This window comes from Vipera ursinii (genome assembly GCF_947247035.1).
Source record: "Vipera ursinii genome assembly, chromosome: 11".
In the NCBI taxonomy this organism is placed as follows: domain Eukaryota; kingdom Metazoa; phylum Chordata; class Lepidosauria; order Squamata; family Viperidae; genus Vipera; species Vipera ursinii.
In genome coordinates, this window is record NC_139524.1 from 4630523 (window position 1) to 4655104 (window position 24582).

Sequence of the window (24582 nt, forward strand, 5' to 3'; positions counted from 1 at the left end):
TACAGGAAGTTCAATGTGATTAAATACTAGGCTAAATAATTAAAATGTGAAGAAGTGTTTAAAGCATCGCCAGGAATGTCAAAAGCAGTTGAGCTGGCAAAGACTAAGGCTTGGCATGGTGGTAGCTACCATCTTGCCATTTATACCACCTCCAACCACCTCATTTGCCCCTGAAAATTTCTCCCCTGAATTGCCAAAGGTTGGGGTCCTTCCAACTTCTGGGGTATCAATAGCAATTAGCTATTAGCAATTAGACGTATATATTGCTTCATTGTGCTCTACAGCCCTCTCCAAATGGTTTACACAGTTCTTTGGGGGTTTTTGGAGGCCCAATGTTTCCCAAATTAAGAAGGCTGCATTCCAGCAAACATGCATTGGCTTCCCAGAATCATAGGGTTGGAAGGAACCTTAGAGGTCATCTAGTCCAACTCTGCATCCAAGGCAGGAGACCTTATCCACTTAGACATATATACCACTTCACAGTGCTTTACAGCCCTCTCTAAGCAATTTACAGAGTCAGCCTATTGCCACCAACAATCTGGGTCCTCACTGTACTGACCTCAAAAGGACAAAAGGCTGAGTCAACCTTGAGCCAGAAAGAATCAAACTGCTGTCAGTGAGCAGAGTTTGTCTGCCTTCTAACCTCTGCACCAGCGGGGTTCTGGGATGACCCAGTCTTGAGCAAAGCGCCCTGGCAACCTTTTTAAGATGTGATGCTAGGATCACCTGCTCTTGGTTTATTGAAATATACCTTCATGCATCAACAGAAATATTTGCAGATGTGTCCCAGGCAGGCCCATCTAAGATGGCTGGTTTGCTTTCTGGAAAATTCAGATGGCCACTTAGGCCTCTGTTGGAAACACCTCAGTTTTAATGCTGCATCAAATTCCGACTTCACTTTCAGAACTGACCAGGTGGAGAGCCGTTAATGTTCTGGAGTGAATTGACTGTGTAGTACCAGGTAGACCAGGGTTTCTCAATTGTAGCAACTTTAAGATGTATGGACTTCAACTCCCAGAATTCCCCAGCCAGATTCTCTCCCTCCCTCTCTCTCTCCCTCTTCTCCCTCTCCTTCCTTCCTTCCTTCCTTCTCTCCCTCCCTCCCTCCTTCTCTCCCTCTCCTCCCTCTTCTCCCTCCCTCCCTCTCTTTCCTTCTCTGTTCCTTCCTTCTTTCCCTCCTTCTCTCCCTCTCCTTCCTTCCTTCTTTCTCTGTTCCTTCCTGCCTTCTTTCCTTCCCTCCCTCCCTCCCTCCTTCCTCCTCCCTCCCTCCCTCTTTCCTTCTCTGTTCCTTCCTTCTTTCCTTCCTTCTCTCCCTCCCTCCCTCCTTCTCTCCCTCTCCTCCCTCCCTCCCTCTCTTTCCTTCTCTGTTCCTTCCTTCTTTCCCTCCTTCTCTCCCTCTCCTTCCTTCCTTCTCTGTTCCTTCCTGCCTTTTTTCCTTCCCTCCCTCCCTCCCTCCTTCTCCTCCTTCCTCCCTCCTCCCTCCCTCCCTCCCTCCCAGCAAAAAGCAGCAGGATACAAAGAGAGTTCGGCTTCTTAAGAGACGCAGCCTGATAAAGGCTGCAAAGAAAAAATGGACCCAGCTTTTTTCCTCTCCCCCCCCCTCCCCGCCCCTGCTTTGCTCCCCGGAGCTTCCGACCGCTGGCCTCCCATTTGATCCCCTGTGATTCAGGCTGATTATTTCTCTGGCCACAGAAGGCTCTGGCGTAGCTTTCCGGCGCTCTCTGCCCTGCCTCTTCCTTGCCCTCCTTGCAGCCTTCAGCCCCTGGGGATTCAAAGGTGGCCGATTTCATACGGAAGTCTGCCTCTCTGGGAGAAAAACACGAGTCAGTGGATGAGAAGGCTTCAGAGCTGCCACCTTTTCTTCGGCGCTCTTTCTCGACAAGCGTCTTTTGAATAACTGGGCCAAATCCTGTGCGTCTTTCTCTGTGAAAGCCGGTGCTTGGAATTTCTCAGCCAAAAGATGTTGTTCTTCTTTGTGGTTACCGAAAGAGACACACAAGTAATCCTTGGTTTTGTGGGCCAGCAGTCCTGTCAACTGTAACATTTCACTCCATCCCGTCTCCTCAGCTGGGCAGGGCTCCCCCATTGTACCCAGTTCATTTATAGCCTTGGAGTCCTCTTTAGTGTCTTGGGCTCAATTTTCGGATTAATTCAAATTCATGATGAAAGAGAAGGTCAGTTTTCATTTCAGGAGGCTTCTATTCTTTGTTTTTTTAAAAAAAAAATCTTGGTGATGTGGCAAATCAGCTGAAGAGGGCAAAGGGAAAGGCAGTCATCATCATCATCATCATCATCATCATCATCATCATCTTACATTTTAAGGAGCTACCTGGTTGATACCTAGGATGCTGGCAGCAACCCATGTCAAACCATTACTGCCAGTCAATTTGAGTGTTCAGTTGACTGAGGTTCATGTTTAATGAATAAAAGTTTGATGATGATGATGATGATGATGATGGATGATGATGATGATGGAGGAAGGGACCTTGGAGGTCATCTAGTCCAACTGCCTGCTCAGGCAGGAAGCCCTATACCTTGAAGTATAGGAGGCAGAACTTCTATCAAGGCAGCAGTTAGATAAGAAGGGCTTGAGCCCAGGTCAAGAAAGTAATGTGCGAAAACATCTTAGACAAGCCCCTCCCTAATTCGCACAAAGATAAAGCATGCGGGGAGGAGCCCAACTGGTCTTCATGTTTTTGCTTGAAGACGTTTCACTTCTCATCCAGGAAGCTTCTTCAGTTCTGAATGAACTGAAAAACTGAAAAGTTTCTTGGAGGAGAAGCGAAACATTTTCAAGGGGGAAAAGGAGGAGGAGGAGGAGGAGGAGGAGGAGGAGGAGGAGGAAGAGGAGGAGGAGGAGAAGAAGAAGAAGAAGAAGAAGAAGAAGAAGAAGAAGAAGAAGAAGAAGAAGAAGAAGAAGAAGAAGAAGATGAGGAGGAGGAGGAGGAGGAGGAGGAGGAGGAGGAGAAGGAGGAGGAGGAGGAGGAGGAGGAGGAGGAGAAGAAGGAGGAGGAGGAGGAGGAGGAGGAGGAGGAGGAGAAGAAGAAGGAGGAGGGAGAAGGAGGAGGAGGAGGAGGAGGAGGAGGAGGAGGAGGAGGAGGAGGAGAAGAAGAAGAAGAAGAAGAAGAAGAAGAAGAAGAAGAAGAAGAAGAAGAAGAAGAAGAAGAAGAAGAAGAAGAAGAGGAGGAGGAGGAGGAGGAGGAGGAGGAGGGAGGAGGAGGAGGAGGAGACAACCTTTGGGACAACTGTGACCTGGATGATGGAGAATCTCCATGGATCACGGGAGGAGGGAGAAAGCCCATCAGACTTTCAGGATTCTGTTACTGTAACTGTTACAGTAAAAATTAGTGTTAAACTTTATGGCGCTTTTTTCTTCGTCTGGCCTGCCTTGTAGGACTAACCAACATCCATCTATCATTATCTCCTTGTTTCTGAGCATCACCTAATCATGAAATTAATTCACCACCATGGCAGGGAATTTGGTCACCATAGTGACAGTACAACAGTACAGCATGGTGTATTATCAGGTGATGGTTGGGTTAATTATTCAGGAAGAAGAAGAGAATCCTCACCTTCTTAAAACCAGTATGGCTTTTCTCAAAGAACCTGGAGAATTATTGGGTGGGCAAAGATCTCTTCCTCCCCCCCCCCTTTACCACTGCTTCTTCTCTGTAAAATCTCCCAATCGTGGCTTCACGCAGCCGTTCCCATTGTTGCACGCCACACTTTTCATCTTCTCAAATGTGTAGGAAAGCAAAGAGAGACCATACGCTCCCTGGTACTCTGATCCTGTGGATGCCATCCAGAGCTGGGAGCCACTGAACAAAGTAAAAAGGTTTATAGCAAATTATATAAGGAAATTATATCAGGGGAAGCCACTATGAACCTACTCTCTAAAGCACCTGAGGGCAGGTAAAAAAAAAAGCAATGGGTGGAAGATAATTAAAAAGAGATCCAACCTTGAAACAAGGACAGATTGCCTGACAGGGAGAACAATTAATCAGTGGAACGGCTTGCCTTGAGAAATTGTGGGTGCTCCATCACTGGAGGTTTTTAAGAAGAAAACTGGACAGCCATTTTACTGAAATGGTATAGGGCAGGAGTAGGCAACGTTGGCTCTTTTATGACTCGTGGACTTCAGGAATTCTGGGAGTTGAAGTCCACGAGTCATAAAAGAGCCAAGGTTGCCTACCCCTGGTATAAGGCTTCCTGCCTGAGCAATGGGTTGGACTAGAAGACCTCCAAGGTCCCTTCCAATCCTGTTATTCTATGTTATTCTGTTGGTTTTTATATATGTATGTATGTATGTATGTATGTGGGACGCGGTGGCTCAGTGGGTTAGGATGCTGAGCTTGTCGATCAGAAGATCGGCAGTTCGACCGCTGCATAGCAGAGTGAGCGGCTGTTACTCGTCCCAGCTTCTGCCAACCTAGCAGTTCGAAAGCACGTAAAAATGGTGCGCCTTTGGCATCTAGTCATGCCGGTCACATGACCATGGAGACGTCTTCAGACAAGCGCTGGCTTTTCGGCTTTGAAACGGAGATGAGCACCGGCCCATCCATATATATATATATATATGGATCTTTGGTCATTTGGGTTTTTCCCCGCATAGAATTGTAGGTGTAGGTGTATATATATATTGCTCAAAAAATAAAGGGAACACAAGATAAGACATCCTACTATTAAATACAGTACATTGTGTTGTTTAAGTGTTCCCTTTATTTTTTTGAGCAGTATACTGTGTGTGTGTGTGTGTGTGTGTGTGTGTATATATATATTTAGGGCACTAAATCTCAGTAAGGGCAGCAGGTATTTGAAAAACTTCTAAAAGGGCCATTTAAGATATTTGTAGCATCTCTGAATATCAACAGAGTTAAAAGGTGTGATTTTGCTTTTGTCTGTTAGGTACAATTAAGGCCTTCCTGCCATCCTTTCTCTCTCACTCACTGTTGCATTAGAACAATATCTTCATTAGAAATCATTTTGTCTTTATTTAGTCCTGAGAAGATTGTGCTCATTAGTCTTCCGCTAGAGGTGCCTTTTTGTTGTTGTTGTGAAGAAGAGAATGCATTTTATAGCATCTCTTTTTAAAAAAAAGAAAAGAAAAGAAAAAGAAGGGATCACTGTCAGTCTCCTCAAAGCTAACATAAGGAATAATGTTCCATAATTGTCTCCATGTATAAATAACCTATCTCACAATAAAAGAATTTCTCCTCCAAATATTCCTGTCAAAACTGGGGAGAAAGCATGACAGCCATTCCTTTAAACTCTGCTTGGGCTTAATTGCAGAAGCCTGCTCTCCTGTCTTTTAAGATGATGGGGGACAACCCATCACAGGATTAAACAACTCAAAGATACAAATAGCTTGTGGGCAGGTTAACGCAATTACTTTTAGCAACCTTCCATCTGTAGGAGAGGAGCAGGGAGAGCTGGGGGTGAAGTTAAGAGAGTCATTAGCTTAGAGTTGTTATGTGGTCCAAGTCTAACCCCTCTTGAATTCCATTGACCCTTATCTGGCACCCATTTAGTATTGAACTTAAGTTGACCAGATTCTTGTGTACATTAAACCCTTGAACCACAATTTAAAATATGGTCTTGATCCTTTATACCTCAACACCATTCCACTGGAGAACAGATCATGCATCCCAAGAGAGATAGAGCAGACAATGTTACTATGGCCCACCCTAAACTTATTTTTGGGACCAATTTAATTGAATAATTAAGATTCTGCCTTCCTCCTGTTGCCCAGGCTTAGTACACAGTAATCCCTTCTTTTATTTTATTTTTCTCTCCACAATAACAACATTGTGAGCTTGCTTGGACTGAGAGAGAGAGAAACATTGTCTACTTCAAAGACATCCTCCATAACTGAGGGTGGATTTTAACTTGGTCACTTGGGGTCTTAGTAGGGTCCCCTCTACATTATGATGGCATGTGCCCGGTGGTGGGATTTAAATACCCAAACAACCGATTCTTTTATTGGATGCAGGCCTGGGACTCCGAGGCCTAGAATGGGCTTCTGGAAGTGGCATCCACGCACTTCCGGTGCGCTGTTCTAGGTCTGGAAGGCCTCCTCCAGGCCTCTGAAGCCTAGAACAGACTTTCAGAAGTGGCATTGATGCACTTCTGGCAGGCTGTTCTAAGTCTGGAAGGCCTCCTCTAGGCCTCCGAGGCCTGGAACAGACTTCTGGAAGTGGTATCCACGCACTTCCAGCGGGCCGTTCTAGGCCTGGGAGGCCTCCTCCAGACCTCCAAGGCCTAGACTGGAGTTCCAGAAGTACTGTGCATTAAGCCAGTTCTCCAAACTCACCAAAATTTAGCTACCGGTTCTGCCGAACCAGCTGAATCCCACCACTGCATGTGCTTGATGTCAGTGGATGTGTCAGTGGAAAACTAATCTAAGGGTACAGAGTGAAGTTGGAAGAAGAAGAATCTGTCCTCAGTTACTGTTAGTGGGGGAACAGGATAAAAACAGAGCAATTCAGAAGTGAGAGATCTCTAACTGGTCTTCGCAGGAGATCCATTGTAGGAAGTAGCAGTCTTGGGAATTTGTTCCCAGGTCCTTCATATCCATCTGTAAGGAAAGATTATTATTCTGGATGGCACTATCTGTTTGCAAGCACCCCAAGAGAATCTTGATTGAAACTTGATTGTAATATTGCTAGGTTTGGCAATATCATATTTCCAGGGTTAGGAATTTGGTAAGGTTGTAAAGAGTATGAAGTTTATCAAAATGTCAAAAACAGATTGTTGCAAACAAATCTTATTGCATTTTTGACAAAGTGAGTAAATTAGTGAATCAGTAAAATGCTGTGGACATAGTATACTTGGACCACAATAAGGCATTTGACAAGATAGACCCGTGGTGGCAAACCTATGGCACGCGAGCCACAGGTGGCACGCAGAGCCCTCTCTGTGGGCTCGCACGCCATCGCTCCATTCCTAGGTCTTCAGCTACGTTTTATAAAACCTTTTTGCTTTAGGTCTCTGCCGCTGTGTGCAAAAAAGAGAGAAAAGGTTCAATCAATCAATTTCAACTTCTCGCAGGAAAAAAAAATCTCACAAAGTTGGAATTGATTGATTGAACTTTTTAGTCCCACCCAGTCTGCCATTACCACCGCAGTCACGCCCACCCAATGGGCCACGCCTACCCAATGGGCCACGCCCACCCAATGGGCCAACACACCCAGCACCTGATGATACATAAGTGGGTTTTGGGTTGCAGTTTGGGCACTCGGTCTCTGAAAGGTTCGCCATCACCGAGATAGACCATAACTTACTACTTGGTAAGATAGAAAAATTTGGGAAGGAGACCATCAGCCCCAGTTGTATTCATAATTGGCTGACAAACCCACACTCAATGTGCAGTCCTCAATAGAACTACATCTACAGGGAGGGAATTTTGCAGTGGAGTACCACAAGCTTCTGTCTTAGGCCCAGGTCAGTTCAACATCTTCATTAGATGATGGGATAGAAGGGAAACTTATCACATTTGCAGATGAAACCAAACTGGTGGGAATAGCCAACACTTTAGAACATAGGTTCAAGAATTCAGAAAGAACATGACAGAGTTGAACGCTGGACCCTATCCAACAAAATGCAACTCAGTGGTAAGAAAAATAAGGTTTTACACTTAGGCAACAAAGGTCAAATACCCAGGTATAGAATAGGTGGTTCCTGTGCCTGAGAGGGATTTAGGAGTCCTAGTGGACAACCACCTACCTATGAGCCAGCAGTGTGGTGCAGCTGCCAAAAAAGCCAATGCAATCCTAGGCTGTTTCAACAGAGGAACAGTATCAAAATCACATGAAGTATTACTGTCACTGTATACTGCCTTGGACTGCAAGGCGATCAAACCGGTTGATCCTAGAGGAGATCAACCCTGACTGCTCTTGAGAAGGCCAGATCCTGAAGCTGAAACTCAAATCCTTTGGCCACCTAATGAGAAGGAAGGACTCACTGGTGAAGAGCCTAATGCTGGGAAAGGTGGAGGGCAAGAGAAGAAGGGGACGACAGAGAATGAGGTGGCTGGATGGAGTCACGGAAGCAGTAGGCCTGAGCTTAAATGGACTCCAGAAGATGGTAGAGGACAGCAAGGCCTGGAGGAATGTTGTCCATAGGGTCACGATGGGTCGGACACGACTTCACAGCTAACAACAACACTATACTGTAAGACTACACCTGGAATACTATTTGTCCAGAATGGTATATACTATAGCCTCCTGCTTGAGCAGAGTTGGACTAGAAGACCTCTCGTGTCCCTTGCAGCTCTGCTATTCTCTACTCTGTAAGAACAAGTGATCAGCTAAGTTTAAAGAGAGCCATCGACCTCTTTCCAGTCTCTGTCCAGTTTCAGGAGATTGGCCTGTTATATGAGGCCTCCTGTAGCTGCCCTATAATTTCTGCCACCTTTCAACTAAGTATTTATGTCCTAATGAACAGCTCTGAATCAAAACTTCTATAAATGTAACGTGAGCAGTAAGCAGAGGTAAATTTAAGAGATTATCTGGCCTTGCGATATCTTTAAGATCTCACTTGATCTGGGATAAGCCCTAGACCAGAGGTCTGCAACCTTGACAAGTTTAAGACTCGTGGACTTCAGGTCCCAGAGGAATTCTGGGAACTGAAGTCCATGAGTCTTAAACTTGTCAAGGTTGCAGACCCCTGTCCTAGACCAATAGTTTTCTTTGTGAGAGTTAAGCCAGAAGTTTGGCTTGCTACGAGGAGCTCTCCAGGGTTCTGACTTGGACCTAAAGGTCTTGTTTCTTAACAACTCTGAGTAATCAATTTGTAGGGGCTTCCTTGGACTTCATTTTTGTCCAAGAAGGTTATTCTTCTCTCCTTTGATTACAGCCTTTTCTGTTTCAACATCAACTGGAGGCTAAATCATATAATGAACAATTGGGGGAACTAGCTATGTGTAGTCTAACGAAGAGGAAGTGTTCAGACCAAACTCCTATTGAAATGGATGGGATTCACCTTATTCATTAAAGCTAATTGTCTCTAATTGTGACATTGTGTGAGGAACTTTAGCAATGAAGACCTTTAATAATAGCAGTTCTGAAATACAACATTAAAAGAAAATTATTAATAGTGTTGCATTATAGTAACATTTCAAGCAGCTTTGATTGTTGGCTGGACAAATGCGTGTTGCTCTTTGCAATTGTAGGAGACCTGAAAAGATAAAAAAGAAGAATAAAGCTTGAAAAAAAGCTACATTTTAATTCTAAATATGGAACAGGTGACAAACCTGCTTGAAACCCTATATGTGTGTGTGTGTGTGTATGTGTGTGTGTGTATATGTGTGTGTGTATGTGTGTGTGTGTGTATATATGTATGTGTGTGTATGTATATATATATGTATATATGTATGTGTGTGTGTATATGTATGTGTGTGTATGTATATGTTGTGAAAATTGTGTTGTGTTGTGAAATTGATTTTAAAAAAACCAGAACTATCGCCAAAATTGAACATTTTAACAACAGAATAATCAGAGAAGCCATCGAGATAGAAAAACGCCCCCACAGCATGAACAAACGAGATGATACCTCTCGCCTACCAGCCATTTGGAAACCCGCCTTGATTGACAGATGAGTCCCAACCACCAAGAACGATACCAGACCCAAACTCATGATAACATCACATGACATCACCACTACACAACCATTCAAAAAGCAAATCTGAACCCACAACGATAACGACACACAACCACAAAACAGAAACCTAACTACAGCTGCAACATCAGCCACTTTAAACCCCTCCAAACCACACAATAAGCAAACTGACACCCACTATAAAAACATGGCACCACCACAAACACGAAGCCGAACAAAAGCAGCACAACTCACCAGCTCAGGTCTAAGGCTGGCAGCTGAGACCAGCCCATCCACTCAAAACACACCCCCACCCAATCAGAACACAGCCCCCATTCAAATACACCCCCACCCAATCAGAACACAACTAACCCCCCACCCAATCAGAGCTCACCTCCACCCACAGAACACACCCCCTCTGGCAGTTTAAAAAAGAGGAACAAACAGCCACTACCACATGCTTCTCCCAGAAGAACGAAGCTGAAGCCACCAGCCTGAGGATGACGGATGAGATTTCGTCGAAACATCGCTGGTAGTGTTTCTCTTTTCCAGCGCAGTTTTAGGCAAAGTTAATCTAACATGAAAATTTAAGGTGAATTTACTTTCCTTCAAACCAAATTCTAAAAAAGGAACTAGGGACAGATATTCTCCAGCCAGTCCTTATGTGACTCTGCGCAGCCATTAAAACAACACTGGGGTATTTTTTATGCCACTTAAACTGGATTTATTGGAATTTCTTTGATTGTTATGAGTCCATCCAGAATCGCTGAGAGTCAAGAGGCATGCAAATTTAATAAGATATTATTATCGTTATTGTGAAGCAGACTCAGAACAGAAATATGAATTGAGAAAAGACCCTCCCACGATCACTCGTGCCCTAGCCACCTTATGAGCGAAATATTTAAGGAAAAGGTGGAAGAGGCAGGATCAGGAAAAGGAAAGGAGGTGAGGTTGTCGTGCAGGAATACAAGCTAATTTGAGGGCTAATCCACATGGAGCCCCATTTCTGTCTGTCCTGTTTGCCATCGTTCGCTCCCTAGAGACTAAAATGGATGATCTGAAACTTGAGCTGGCCACAAACAAGGAGGGGGTGACCCTTTGAGAGCTGTATGCAACAAAATTTCATTTTGATGTATGCCGATTGGTGTACATTCAAAATGACTGATCAAAACTGATTTATGATCATTTTTCACACTTACGACCATTACAGCATCCCCCTTGGTCCGGCGATCAAAATTCAGGTGCTTGGCAACTGGTTCATATTTATGATGGTTGCAGCGTCCCAGGATCACATGATCCCCTTTTGTGACCTTCTGACAAGCAAAGTCAATGGGGAAGCCAGATTCACTTAACAACCGTTTGTCAACATCCAGCTCAAGAATCCAAATAAAATTCCATATTCTTTCCGTCTCCGAAAATCTTTCTGTTTATTGAATACACTGCATGGTAATGTTGAAGCAAAACTCACTCTGAGGTTCCAACACCAATTCCTAGACTTAAACAATAATTTCCCCAGCCAACCCCCCAACATCTTATGTAGTCCATATAAACAGGTTCACTTTGTTAAGGGAACCGTTTGCTTTCAATCCACACCTGTTATGGTATCCTTGAAAAGGTTTCAGGCTCTCATGATCTTAGCAGAATCATAGAAGTTTCATTTCTCCATCTAACCCACTTGAAGGTCACACTCCCCACCCTTACTCTAAAGGCCAGTTGAAATGCAAAGGCATGTAGCTGCCAAAGTTTCTTTCTTGATATCGTGTTACTAACTTAACAATTGCAGTGATTCAGTTAACAACTGTGGCAAGAAGGGCCATAAAATGGGGCAAAACTCACTTAACAAATCTTTCACTTAGTGACATAAATTTTGGGCTAACTCGAGGACTATCTGTATCTGTCTGTCTATCATCTATCCATCCATCCATCCATCCATCCATCCATCCATCCATCTATATCTATCTATCTATCTATCTATCTATCTATCTATCTATCTATCTATCTATCTATCCACACTGGAGGTACCCCAATTACATTGTCATAGAGATTTTGGTAAAGCCTACTGAGAACTGAGCACTTCAAGGGTGCCCCAATTAGCACACATTCCTTCCATGTTTCTATCTTACTAACATTCTGCCACTCTTCTAAGAATTTAAGCCTTTCCACAGAAGATACAGCCAGTCCAGAATGCAGTGGCACAGGCAGTAATGGGCAACCCATGCTATCACTGTGCGACGCAATCAGTCCGCAAACTTCAATGGTTGGTGGTTGCCTTTCAGATGCAATCAAGCTGCTGGCGCTACTCCCTGTGCAGGTAGTCCTCGACTTACGACCACAATTGAGGCCAAAATTTCTGTTGCTGAGGCAAGCAGATGTTAAGTGACTTTTGTCCCACTTTATTATTTTTCTTGCCACCGTTGTTAAGTGAATCACTGCAGTTGTTAAGTTAGTCACATGGTTGTTAAATGAATCTGGCTTCCTCACTGATTTCGCGTGTCAGAAGGTCGTAAAAGGGGATCACATGACCTCAGGGCACTGCAACCTTCATAAATACGAGTCAGTTGCCAAACGTCTTAATTTTGATCACATGACCAGGGGGATGCTGCAATGGTTGTAAGTGTGAAAAATTGTCGCAAGTGACTTTTTTCCAGTGCTCTCGTAACTTTGAACAGTCACTAAATGAACTGTTGTAAGTTGAGGACTGCTATCACCCCAGAGATCCTTCCTCCATAATGTTCTGAAGAAATTGAAAAGTGGGCTATTTTCTCTTGCAACAGGACGGTGGATGAGCCCTAGTAGGATTTTGTTTGCCATAATTTAGTTATGTTGTATGTGGTCTTTTCATTTGCTTGTCTTTTATTGATCTGTTTTTGTATTATATATGAGGCTTACCATTGTTGGGGGTTTTTTTTAAAAAAAAGCTGCACGTAAATAAATAAGCAGTTTCTCTGCAGGAACACTGCTGAAGCTGCACTAGCCAGAATTCCATTTCTCTGTCCCATTGTTCTCCGTGGAAATCCCCCGTGTTTAAGTCAAATAATCAAAAGGTTTTCTACATCCACAAATAATTGCTTGTCAGGCTACGGTGAATTTGCAGAGATCCTCCGAGAATATTTCAATTCATAAGATTATGATAAAAAGGGTAGAGGGCTTTATTTAAATGTCACTAATTAAATAAATAGCAGCCGTCAGAGCAGTTGGGTAGATTTGAGTGGCATAAAAATGCCCAGTTGTAGCCCTTTGGAACCTGATTTTGCATGTTTGCAGAATGTCTGTCTGTCTGTCTGTCTGTCTGTCTATCTGTCTGTCTGTCTATCTATCTATCTATCTATCTATCTATCTATCTATCTATCTATCTATCTATCTATTTCTGAACACAGAGACTGAATCATCTCGAGGAGGGCAAACTTCCTGCTAAGTAAAGTGGATCCTAGGTCTGGCGTAATTAATTAAGGAAATGTATTTATCTGTTTGTAAGCCGCCCACCCGTAGGTACTGTAGGTCTCCGAGTACCAGTGTAAAATATTTACAATAGAAAATTAAAAATAAAAGAATTAACATCATAGAAACGGTAGGAGAGCCTGCTAAAATTTCAACAGTGAGCTTGGATTTGTAAAACAAGCTGGGCTAAGCTTGGCAAGATATATCATATCGTCTGCCAATTCAGCCAGTGGGTCTATCTTATGGTTCAGTGCATGAACACCCATGAGGCCTGTATACATGTGTGTGTGTGTGTGTGTGTGTGTGTGTGTGTAATGTCATGCATATCATAATGTCATTGGAGAAGGGTTGTGAATTCAAAATGGCTTGTCTGGTGACTTGTATGCTTGTAAAACCAGGTTCTACAGCTTTTATATTCATGATGAAACTGGGCTGAGAACTTCCAACCAGGCAATACTGGAAAAGCAATATATTTTCTGTCGGAGAAATGCTATCAGCAGGACATTCTACACTCCAGATGCCACAGCCCAGACCCTCCATATGTTTGAAGAAGCGTTGGGATGTTTCAAGTGAAATATGCAGGGTTTTAGTGATGTAGAGATGCCATCGGTGTGGGGTAATAAATAAAGGGAAATATTTGTAGCTCAGAGTTGATCTGGGTGGTCCCTGGTGCTTTCTCATCTCAGTTGTGTTGTATACCCAAACTGGGCAATGAAACGTCTGCAAGAAAACAACCAAACTCAGAGAGCACCAAGGACTTATCAGTAGGGAGAATCACATGCAGTGACTCAATGAGAAGTTCCCATTGTTTACCGTTTTTCACTATTTACAGAATAGCAGAGTTGGAAGGGACCTTGGAGGTCTTCTAGTCCACCCCCCCAGCTCAAACAGGAGAACCTATACCATTTCTACTGGTCCCACAATTCATTGGCTTTGGCCAACAGCTTTTTTTATTTATTTAGCAATTAAGACTCTCTGAGTGCGACACACATATTTTAAGAAGGCAGATTCTGCATCTATCCTAGTCTGGAAGAGGTGATGCAGAAGAAAAAGAAAAAAAGATTGGCAAGGAAACAAGTCAGCTCAGCCCCAGTTCTCCAAGTAAGAGATCTGGATCATGATCAGCGTATCTCAAAACAGGTCAGGGAGATAAAAGGTGAAGTTGAGGGCAGGCAAAATATTTGCACTCCTGTTCAAAAGTGATTATGTGGAATGACTGTAAGGATAGGATTGAATAGAACAGCACAGAACAGAATAGAGCTGGAAGGGGCCTTGGAGGTCTTCTAGTCCATCCCCCAGCAGGAGAACCTATGCCATCTCAGACAAGTGACTGTCTAGTCTCTTCTTAAAAGTCTCCAGTGATGGAGCACCCACAACGTCTGGGGGCAAGCAGTTCCACTGGTTGATTGTCCTCACTGTTAGGAAGTTTCTCCTTAATTCCAGGTTGCTTCTCTTCTTGATTAGTTTCCATCCATTGTTACTTGCCTTGCCTTCTGGTGCTTTGGAAAATAAGTTGACCCCCCCTGTTTTTTGTGGCAGCCCCTCAAATACTGGAATACTACTATCATGTCTCCCCTATTTCTTCTTTTCTTTAGACTGGCCAGACCCAAGTCCCGCAGCCATTCTTAGTATGTTTTAGTCTCCAGGTCTTTGATCATCTTAGTTGCTCTTCTTTGATTTTTTTCCAAGCTCTCAACATCTTTTTTGTGACATGGTGACCAAAATTGGCTGCAGTATTCCAGGTGTGGTCTTACTCAGGTTTTATAAAGCGGTACTAATACTTCACGTGATCTTGATTCTATGCCTCTGTTTATACAACCCAGGACTGTATTAGCTTTTTTTGGCTGCTATAGCACACTGCTGGCCCATAGTCAAGTGATCATCTACTAGGACTCCAAGGTGCCTCTTGCAGTTACTCTTTTTATTTTTATTTTTTATTTTAATTCCATTTATATCCCGCCCTTCTCCGAAGACTCAGGGCGGCTTACAAGCTTAGCAGTAGCCTTCATTCTATGTATATGCCTGCTTATTAGGGCTTTCCCCCCCAAGCGGCATTATTACAAAGTCAGCTTAATTGCCCCCAACAATCTGGGTCCTCATTTTACCTACCTGGGAAGGATGGAAGGCTGAGTCAACCTTGAGCCTGGTGGGATGCGAACCTGCACTAATTGCAGGCAGCTGGTGTTACTTAGGGAGGCATCAGCCCACTGCTCCACCAAGGCTAGTCTTAAGCTAGGTCTTGCCCAGTCTGTACTTGTGCCTTTGATTTTTCCTGCCTAAATGTAAAACTTTGCTTTTCTCCTCACTGAAACTCATTTTGTTGGACAGGGCCCATTGTTCAAGTTTGTCAAGATCTTTTTTGGATCCTGAGCTTGTCTTGTGGGGTGACTAAGATGAACTTCAAGCTCATGGGAGCTTAGAACCTACCACACAAAAAACATCAAGAAGCTGCAAAATAAGGGAATGGGCTGAAAACATTTGTGACCTTATCAAAAGCTCATGAGATCAAAGGAGAATACTTGTGGCTCAGGGTTGAACTGTGGGGTGCCTGGTGCTCTTGGAGCTTGGTTGTTTCCTTGCAGACGTTTCATTACCCAACTAGGTAACAACATCAGTGTTAGAAGGTTTGTGCATGTCCTTCTAGCACTGATGATGTTACCTAGTTGGGTAATGAAATGTCTTCAAGAAAACAACCCAGCTCAGAGAGCACCAAGGGCCCCTCAGATCAAGGCTATTCTGTAAAAGGAACTGGCCGTCATATTTGGCCTTCAAAGCTTTGCAGTGTGGCGTGTTTGGGAATGGCTAAGTGAGATGAAGGTTACAAAGAGGTTGGTACATCCCTAACATATGTCTGCCCTGTTCTGTTGTGAGATTAAAAAACCCAAAAACCTACATAAATATATAATTACATCTTTAACCATAATGGACAAGTACCTTACTGCTAATTGAAATGGAATTTGGATGGAGAATTCAAGACATGATAAAAGAAAACTGTGACATTTGTAGAAGAATGGAGATAGACAAATTATAACTCAGGTGAGACCTATCCAGACCTGAAAGTGTAGAATAGATCTAATAATGATCGCAAAGAGCAATTTTCTCCCTCCTGAGTTCACTGTTGTAGAATTCAACCGGTGGAGTTTCAGGAGCATCTACAGGCTGAAGGAGGAAACTGCATCACACACAGTGTGACCTCATCATGGAATGACTGAATGATGCGGTTTATGTCATTTACAGGTTAACATCGTCATCATGGCCTGCAAGGATATGAAGTTCCTCTGGAGATTGAAATATAAAATGGGTTCTCTTGTTTTCTTACCCCAAGAATAACAAGAGTGAACATTGGTTTTTCTTCTTGTCCATCCTTTGATCGCAATATCACAGTGTAGAACTGCTGGTCTTCTTAGCCGTCCTTCCCGGCTATTGGGGTTCTCAAAGCCATGAGGATGGTGTCTGCAAACACATGATTGAAACCTCTCTCTCTTTCACTTGCGTTGTGTATGTGATACACAGCGAAGCACAGTAGATCAATTCTGCAGTCAGGGACGACTCACACCCTGGTCGGTATCTCTTTACTCTCCTACCATCGGGTAGGAGATACAGGAGTATAGCCAGCCATACCAACAGGCTGAAGAACAGCTTTTATCCATGGGCTGTTAGGCTCTTGAAGGGGAAATAATTTTATTATGTATGATTGACTTGCGAGGCCGATGTGTTGTGCAATTAGCTCACATGGTGTAACAAGATGGTGGGTTTGTTGTCACTGTGAATTGTGGTGGTGGTGGGGGCCATGAAGGGAGGCTCAGCCAATCTCAATGTATACATGGTTGTACTTTGACAATAAAGGTTCGTTCATTCATTCTTGGTGGCCTTCAGCTTCCAGAATTCCCCAGCCAGCATGATGGGATGGAACACAGTGAGGAGGTAGATCCCCAGACAGGAGGGGGCGCATTACGGAGGAGTAAGAGGCAACTCCACCCAGATATCCTGTGTGAGAGAAAGAGGGTGAAGAAGACCCCTCCCTAATAGTTCTCAGAGCATATGGTAGATGCAGAGGCTAAGAGTGCTTTAGTCTGGCAAAATCAAGAATGACACACGGTGAACCTAGCTGAGTTCTTTATTGTTCCACATCTATCAACAGAATCTTGCCGTACACTCTGAGCACTCTTAGGGAGGGGCTGTCCTCACCCTCTTTCTCTCACACACGGTACCTGGGCTGAGTTGCCTCTTACTCCTCTGTAATGTGCCCTCACCCCGTTACTGCATTCCATCACACATGTCTAGACTTCAACTCCCAGAATTCCCCAGCAAGCATCTTAGAACACAGAACAGAGCTGGAAGGGACTGTGGAGGTCTTCTAATCCAACCCCCCCTGCTCAAGCAGGAGACCCTGTGCCATTTCAGACAGATGGTTGTCCGTTCTCTTCTTAAAAACCTCCAGTGATGGAGCATCCTCAGGTTCTGGAGGCAAGCCGTTCCACTGGTTAATTGTCTTCACTGTCACAAAGTTTCTCCTACAGTTCTACTGCAGATTGCCTCTCTCCTTGATTAATTTCCATCTGTTGCTTCTTGTCCTGCCTTCAGGTGCTTTGGAGAATAGGTTGATTTCCCCCCCCCCCCCATCACCTTTGTGGCAACTTCTCAAATATTGTCCCTCAAATATCCGTGGACGTCTGGGTGCTTTAAGAACTATGTCTGATTATAGTCCAGTTTGGCTAGAGATAGATAAGGATAATAGAGATAGGCGCTTCTGGCGTCTAAATGAGATTTTGTTTAGAAATTAGGAAAATGTGGATGAATGTAAAAAACAGATGAAGGATTTTTTTTTAAAATTAATATGTATAACGGTACCACTATTGAAATGGTTTGGGATGCTAGTAAAGCTTATATGAGAGGTTAGATGTAGTTTGGGATTTAGTTATTACATAAGAACAAAAGGAAGAGATGAATCAATTGATAATTGAGGAAGAAAAAACTGCTTTTATTTCTTTGATACCGAAGGAAGATTAGGATGTCACTCAAGCAAAAAATTATAGACCAATATCACTTTTGAACACGGACTACAAGCTATTTGTTAAGGTTTTAGTTAACAGATTAATATGGGACTAAAAAGTTTCATTTAGTATTTGAATAAGCATTGATGTGATATTTATATTTCTTGTAGTTATTTTATAAGATTTATATTGCTTGTAGTCATCTTATAAGAGTTAAAGCGCGATAGATTTAATAGTTTATTGTTGTTTGCATACGGTAGATTATGATTGTTTTTACTTTTATACCTTGTATTTAGCTCTGGGAAGTCGGGGAGGGGGAGGGAGGGAGGTGTTGGGGAGGGCTGGGAAGAGGGGAGGGGGTTGGGAGGGGTTTTGTTTTGTTTTGTTATAAATAAAATGTACTGTAAAACTTTTTAATAAAAAAAAATCTGTGGACGTCAACACCCATAATTCCCCAGCCAGCGGGCTAGCTGATGAATTCTGGGAGCTTGACACCATTCATCTTAAAGTTGCTAGGTTGAGAAAGTTTGCAGTAAACAACAACGGTAACAAAAAAAGGCTTACAACTTATTCCTTTTTAAAAAAAGGAGGGGGGAAGGCTAAAGATTAAGGAAGAGAATACCGGTAACTTCACCTCAGACCCCACTTCCTGCCTTAAATGAACTTGCTAGGATTTCCTTCAAACCCATCGGGCTTTCCGGCACATGTCCTATGCTGAAGACACAGCCCTCTGCATTTGTAACCCGAGAGTGCCCTAAGCCTAAGAAGAGTGCAAACTTCCTTTCCACCAATACATGAGTCCTTCTTTCTGCACAACTGATCCGCATCTTCGCTTGTCCCCAGGCATCCATTGTGACAGCGTGTGCTCACCAGGCCGTTGGGGACCCAACTGCTCCATTGCCTGCAACTGTGAAAATGGCGGTTCCTGCTCTCCGGAAGATGGAATCTGCGAGTGTGCCCCGGGCTATCGAGGACCCATGTGCCAGAGAAGTAAGAATCTCATGCTTTGCCCTATCAGTGCAACCCAACAATTCCTCCTTTTGATCCAGGTTGCCATTCCTGAATCCCTCCTGAACTTGCTGACGAATTGTGCTTTTGCATGTGATGGAAGGAAAACTAGAGCACTGAAAGGACAGTTAATGTTTTGGACAGTAAGCATACTAGCAGTTTTTGTTGCATTTTATTTTCATTTTCAGACAATGTACAAAATAGGGTCCAAATCCCTGTGGGTGTTTATTGTGACTGTTGTGACTGGTGTCTTGACTGCTTTGGCCATGCTCTACTTGTGGACTTCAGCTCCCATGTGGAGTTGGGGAATTCCCCTCCCATGGCTAGGGAATTCTAGGAAGTCCACAAGACTTAAAGTTGCCAAGTTTAGAGACCTCTGCGCTACAGCAGTGTTTCTGAAAATGTTTTGCTCCCAAGAGCCCTTCCCACTTCTAACAATTATGGAGGATCCCAAACAGTTTGCGTGGATTATTTATTTATTTATTTATTTATTTATTTATTTATTTATTTATTTATTTTATTACATTTATATACCGCCCTTTCCCGAAGGACTCAGGGCGGTTTACAGGGTGATTAAAAACAAAAATACAAAAGTTAAAAACAAATTTAAAAAAATTATATTCGTCCCTGAATAAGTAAAACCCCAGTTAAAATTAAAATTAAAACTAAATTAAAATTCTCAGCCTAGGCCAGAGAGCTCGAAGAGCCAGGTCTTCAGGTCCCGGCGGAATGAACGGAGGTCGGGGGCAGTCCTCAACTCCATGGGCAGCTGGTTCCAGAGGGCAGGCGCACCCACTGAGAAGGCCCTATCCCTGGGTGTCGTCCACCGGCAATCTCTTACCGGCGGCACCCTGAGAAGACCCTCCCTGTGGGAGCGCACTGGACGAAGGGAGCTTGATGCCGGCAGCAGGTGTTCCCTCAGATATCCCGGACCCAAGCCATTTAGGCCTTTATAGGTCATCACCAGCACCTTGAATTTCACCCGGAGGGCAACCAGAAGCCAATGCAGCTCGCGGAGTAGAGGTGTTACATGGGAGTATCGGGAGACCCCCATCACAACTCGCGCGGCCGCATTCTGCACCAGCTGAAGCCTCCGAGTGGTCCTCAAGGGCAGCCCCATGTAGAGAGCGTTGCAGTAGTCCAAACGGGAGGTCACGAGCGCATGAGTGACTGTGCGTAGGGCATCTCGGTCCAGGTAGGGTCGCAACTGGCGCACCAGGCGAACCTGGGCAAAAGCCCCCCTGGTCACGGCTCCTATATGGTCTTCAAAATTGAGTCGTGAATCCAGGAGGATGCCCAAGTTGCGAGCCCTATCAACGGGGGGTAACACCTCACCCCCCATCGTTAGAGATGGAATAGTTTGGTTAACCCGAGATGCCGATATGCACAGCCACTCAGTCTTGGCAGGATTGAGACGAAGCCTGTTTCTCCCCATCCAGACCTGGACCGCCTCCAGGCAACAGGATTATATTGAGTGATACTGAAAATAATAATAATAATAATAATAATAATAATAATAATAATAATAATAATAATAATAATTATTATTATTATTATTATTATTATTATTATTATTATTATTATTATTATTATTAAAAAATTTTTTTAATTCCATTTATATCCCGCCCTTCTCCGAAGACTCAGGGCGGCTTACAAGCTTAGCAGTAGCCTTCATTCTATGTATAATAATAATAATAAAGTTGAAAGGGACCATGGAGGTCATCTAGTCCAACCCCCTGCTCAGGCAGGAAACCCTATACCATTTCGGACAAATGGCTGTCCAGTCTCTTCTTCAAAACTTCCAGTGTCGGAGCATTCGCCACTTCTGGAGGCAGGTTGTTCCACTGATTAATTGGATTAAAATTTTAAATTCATGCCAGGTGCAACAAAAATAATGGATACTGATATCAACTCATGGGGGTTGATGCTAACCATTTTGGCGAACTTTGCTGTAAGGGCAAAATTGGTGGTTTACTTTTGATCTAATCTGTTAGGTTACCTTTCCCTTCTGCAATTCTTCAGTTCGATCCTGATCGGCTCATGGTTGATCCAGACTTCCATCCTTCCAAGGCTGGTAAAATGAGGACCCATATTATTGTTTGGGGGCAAGATGCTGATATTGTATACTGCTTAGAGATGGCTGTAAAGCACTATGAAGCAGTATATAAGTCTAAGTGCTATTGTTATTCTATTGCTATTCCATTCCATTATCTATTCTATTCTATTCTATTCTATTCTATTCTATTCTATTCTATTCTATTCTATTCTATTCTATTCTATTCTATTCTATTCTATTCTATTCTATTCTATTCTATTCTATTCTTGCCATCATGGTTAGAATCATGGTTAGAATGCAATGGTTACAATGCAGTATTGCAAGCTGACTCTGCCCACTGCCAACAGTTCAATCTTGACCAGCTCAAGGTTGATTCAGCTTTCCATCCTTCCGAGGTCAGTAAAATGAGGACCCAGATGGTTGGGGGCAACATGCTGACTCTGTAAACTGCTTAGAGAGAGCTGTAAAGCATTGTGAAGCGGTATATAAGTCTAAGTGCTCTTGCTGTTTCTCATCCCTGTTTTTTTTGCACAAGACAGCACTGGAGGGAAAAGAAAGAGGGGGACACATGCCTGGGAACCCCAAAGCAAAAGCAGGTCACCCACTGGGTGTTTCAAATGATCATAAGCTGAGGACTATCTGTAATTGACTTTAATGTTTCAACTTCTGATATTTATAAGGTAAGCTGCTCAGAGTCTGCAGAAATGGAGCAGTGTATAACTTGTAAAGGGTCAGTACGACTAAAAATAATTGGCTTAATCATTATTTCCTTACCAATCCCCCCACTACAGGCAGAATCTGTGAAAAGAACCTTCTAATCCTTATGAATAATTTGATAACAGACCTCCCTACTAGTGGAAATGGCCCAAAGTGGCTGGAAGACCTACTCGGAGTTTAATAATCACGTCCCGGAGGTCTCTTTCCCACGCCAGGATCTTCATCATTACAAATAACTCTCGCTGTTGAGCAGAAGTCCTCTTCTGCTCCTCAAGCTGTTCTTGCCACAAGGCAGCTGCTCTCTGTTCTGAAATAATTGGCTGCTGTTTTTCTCCTATTTAAAGCTGCTACTGTCTTGACCTCAGTCCCCCGGCTCCGTTAATGACCTTGCAGGGCTTCCATTACAGGTCCCTGCTTCCTGCGGCTGGCAGTGTTTCTATATGTCAGGGAAGCAAGTGGGGGGGATCATTTTTACCACAATGAAGTCCCGAGGGTTCCAAATGTAACTCCAGGAACTCGAGAGAGAGGGAAAAAAGTAGTGCTTAATTTGGCCAGACAATGGTGTTCCAGCTTAAAGATGACTCATTCCATTCTGTTCCGTTCCATTCTAATTCTATTCTATTCTATTCTATTCTATTCTATTCTATTCTATTCTATTCTATTCTATTCTATTCTATTCTATTCTATTCCATATATTCTATTCCATTCCATTTCATTCCATCCCATATTTTCTGTTCTATTCTATTCTATTCTATTCTATTCTATTCTATTCTATTCTATTCTATTCTATTCTATTCTATTCTATTCTATTCTACTCTACTCTACTCTACTCTACTCTACTCTATTCTATTCTATTCTATTCTATTCTATTCTATTCTATTCTATTCTATTCTATTCTATTCTATTCTATTCCATTCCATTCCATTCCATTCCATTCCATTCCATCCCATATTTTCTATTCTATTCTATTCTATTCTATTCTATTCTATTCTATTCTATTCTATTCTATTCTATTCTATTCTATTCTATTCTATTCTATTCTATTCCATTCCATTCCATTCCATTCCATTCCATTCCATCCCATATTTTCTATTCTATTCTATTCTATTCTATTCTATTCTATTCTATTCTATTCTATTCTATTCTATTCTATTCTATTCTATTCTATTCTATTCTATTCCATTCCATTCCATTTCATTCCATCCCATATTTTCTATTCTATTCTATTCTATTCTATTCTATTCTATTCTATTCTATTCTATTCTATTCTATTCTATTCTATTCTATTCTATTCTATTCTATTCTATTCCATTCCATTCCATATATTCTATTCTATTTCATTCCATTCCATTCCATTTCATTCCATCCCATATTTTCTATTCTATTCTATTCTATTCTATTCTATTCTATTCTATTCTATTCTATTCTATTCTATTCTATTCTATTCTATTCTATTCTATTCTATTCCATTCCATTCCATATATTCTATTCTATTCCATTCCATTCCATTCCATTCCATTCCATTCCATTCCATCCCATATTTTCTATTCTATTCTATTCTATTCTATTCTATTCTATTCTATTCTATTCTATTCTATTCTATTCTATTCTATTCTATTCTATTCTATTCTATTTTATTCTATTCCATTCCATTCCATTCCATTCCATTTCATTCCATCCCATATTTTTTATTCTTTTCTATTCTATTCTATTCTATTCTATTCTATTCTATTCTATTCTATTCTATTCTATTCCATTCCATTCCATTCCATCCCATATTTTCTATTCTATTCTATTCTATTCTATTCTATTCTATTCTATTCTATTCTATTCTATTCTATTCCATTCCATTCCATTCCATTCCATTCCATTCCATCCCATATTTTCTATTCTATTCTATTCTATTCTATTCTATTCTATTCTATTCTATTCTATTCTATTCTATTCTATTCCATTTCATTCCATTCCATATTTTCTATTCTATTCTATTCTATTCTATTCTATTCTATTCTATTCTATTCTATTCTATTCTATTCTATTCCATATATTCTTTTCCATTCCATTCCATATATTCTATTCTATTTCATTCCATTCCATTCCATTCCATTTCATTCCATCCCATATTTTCTATTCTATTCTATTCTATTCTATTCTATTCTATTCTATTCTATTCTATTCTATTCTATTCTATTCTATTCTATTCTATTCTATTCTATTCTATTCCATTCCATTCCATTCCATTCCATTCCATCCCATATTTTCTATTCTATTCTATTCTATTCTATTCTATTCTATTCTATTCTATTCTATTCTATTCTATTCTATTCTATTCCATTCCATTTCATTCCATCCCATATTTTCTATTCTACTCTATTCTATTCTATTCTATTCTATTCTATTCTATTCTATTCTATTCTATTCTATTCTATTCTATTCTATTCTATTCTATTCCATTCCATTCCATTCCATTCCATTTCATTCCATCCCATATTTTCTATTCTATTCTATTCTATTCTATTCTATTCTATTCTATTCTATTCTATTCTATTCTATTCTATTCTATTCTATTCTATTCCATTTCATTCCATCCCATATTTTCTATTCTATTCTATTCTATTCTATTCTATTCTATTCTATTCTATTCTATTCTATTCTATTCTTTTCTATTCTATTCCATATATTCTATTCCATTCCATTCCATATATTCTATTCTATTTCATTCCATTCCATTCCATTCCATTCCATTTCATTCCATCCCATATTTTCTATTCTATT

The 24582-nt window shown here is 42.0% G+C and overlaps 1 protein-coding gene across 1 annotated transcript in view; it reads left to right on the forward strand.

Annotated features, from left to right (window-relative positions):
- Positions 1–24582, forward strand: part of MEGF11 (multiple EGF like domains 11) — a gene marked incomplete at its 3' end in the record, with an annotated part of 406009 nt that overhangs the window by 325685 nt on the left and 55742 nt on the right. The window contains 1 exon segment of the mRNA XM_083371343.1: positions 18870–19016. Coding sequence (XP_083227469.1) covers positions 18870–19016 — 147 coding nt within the window.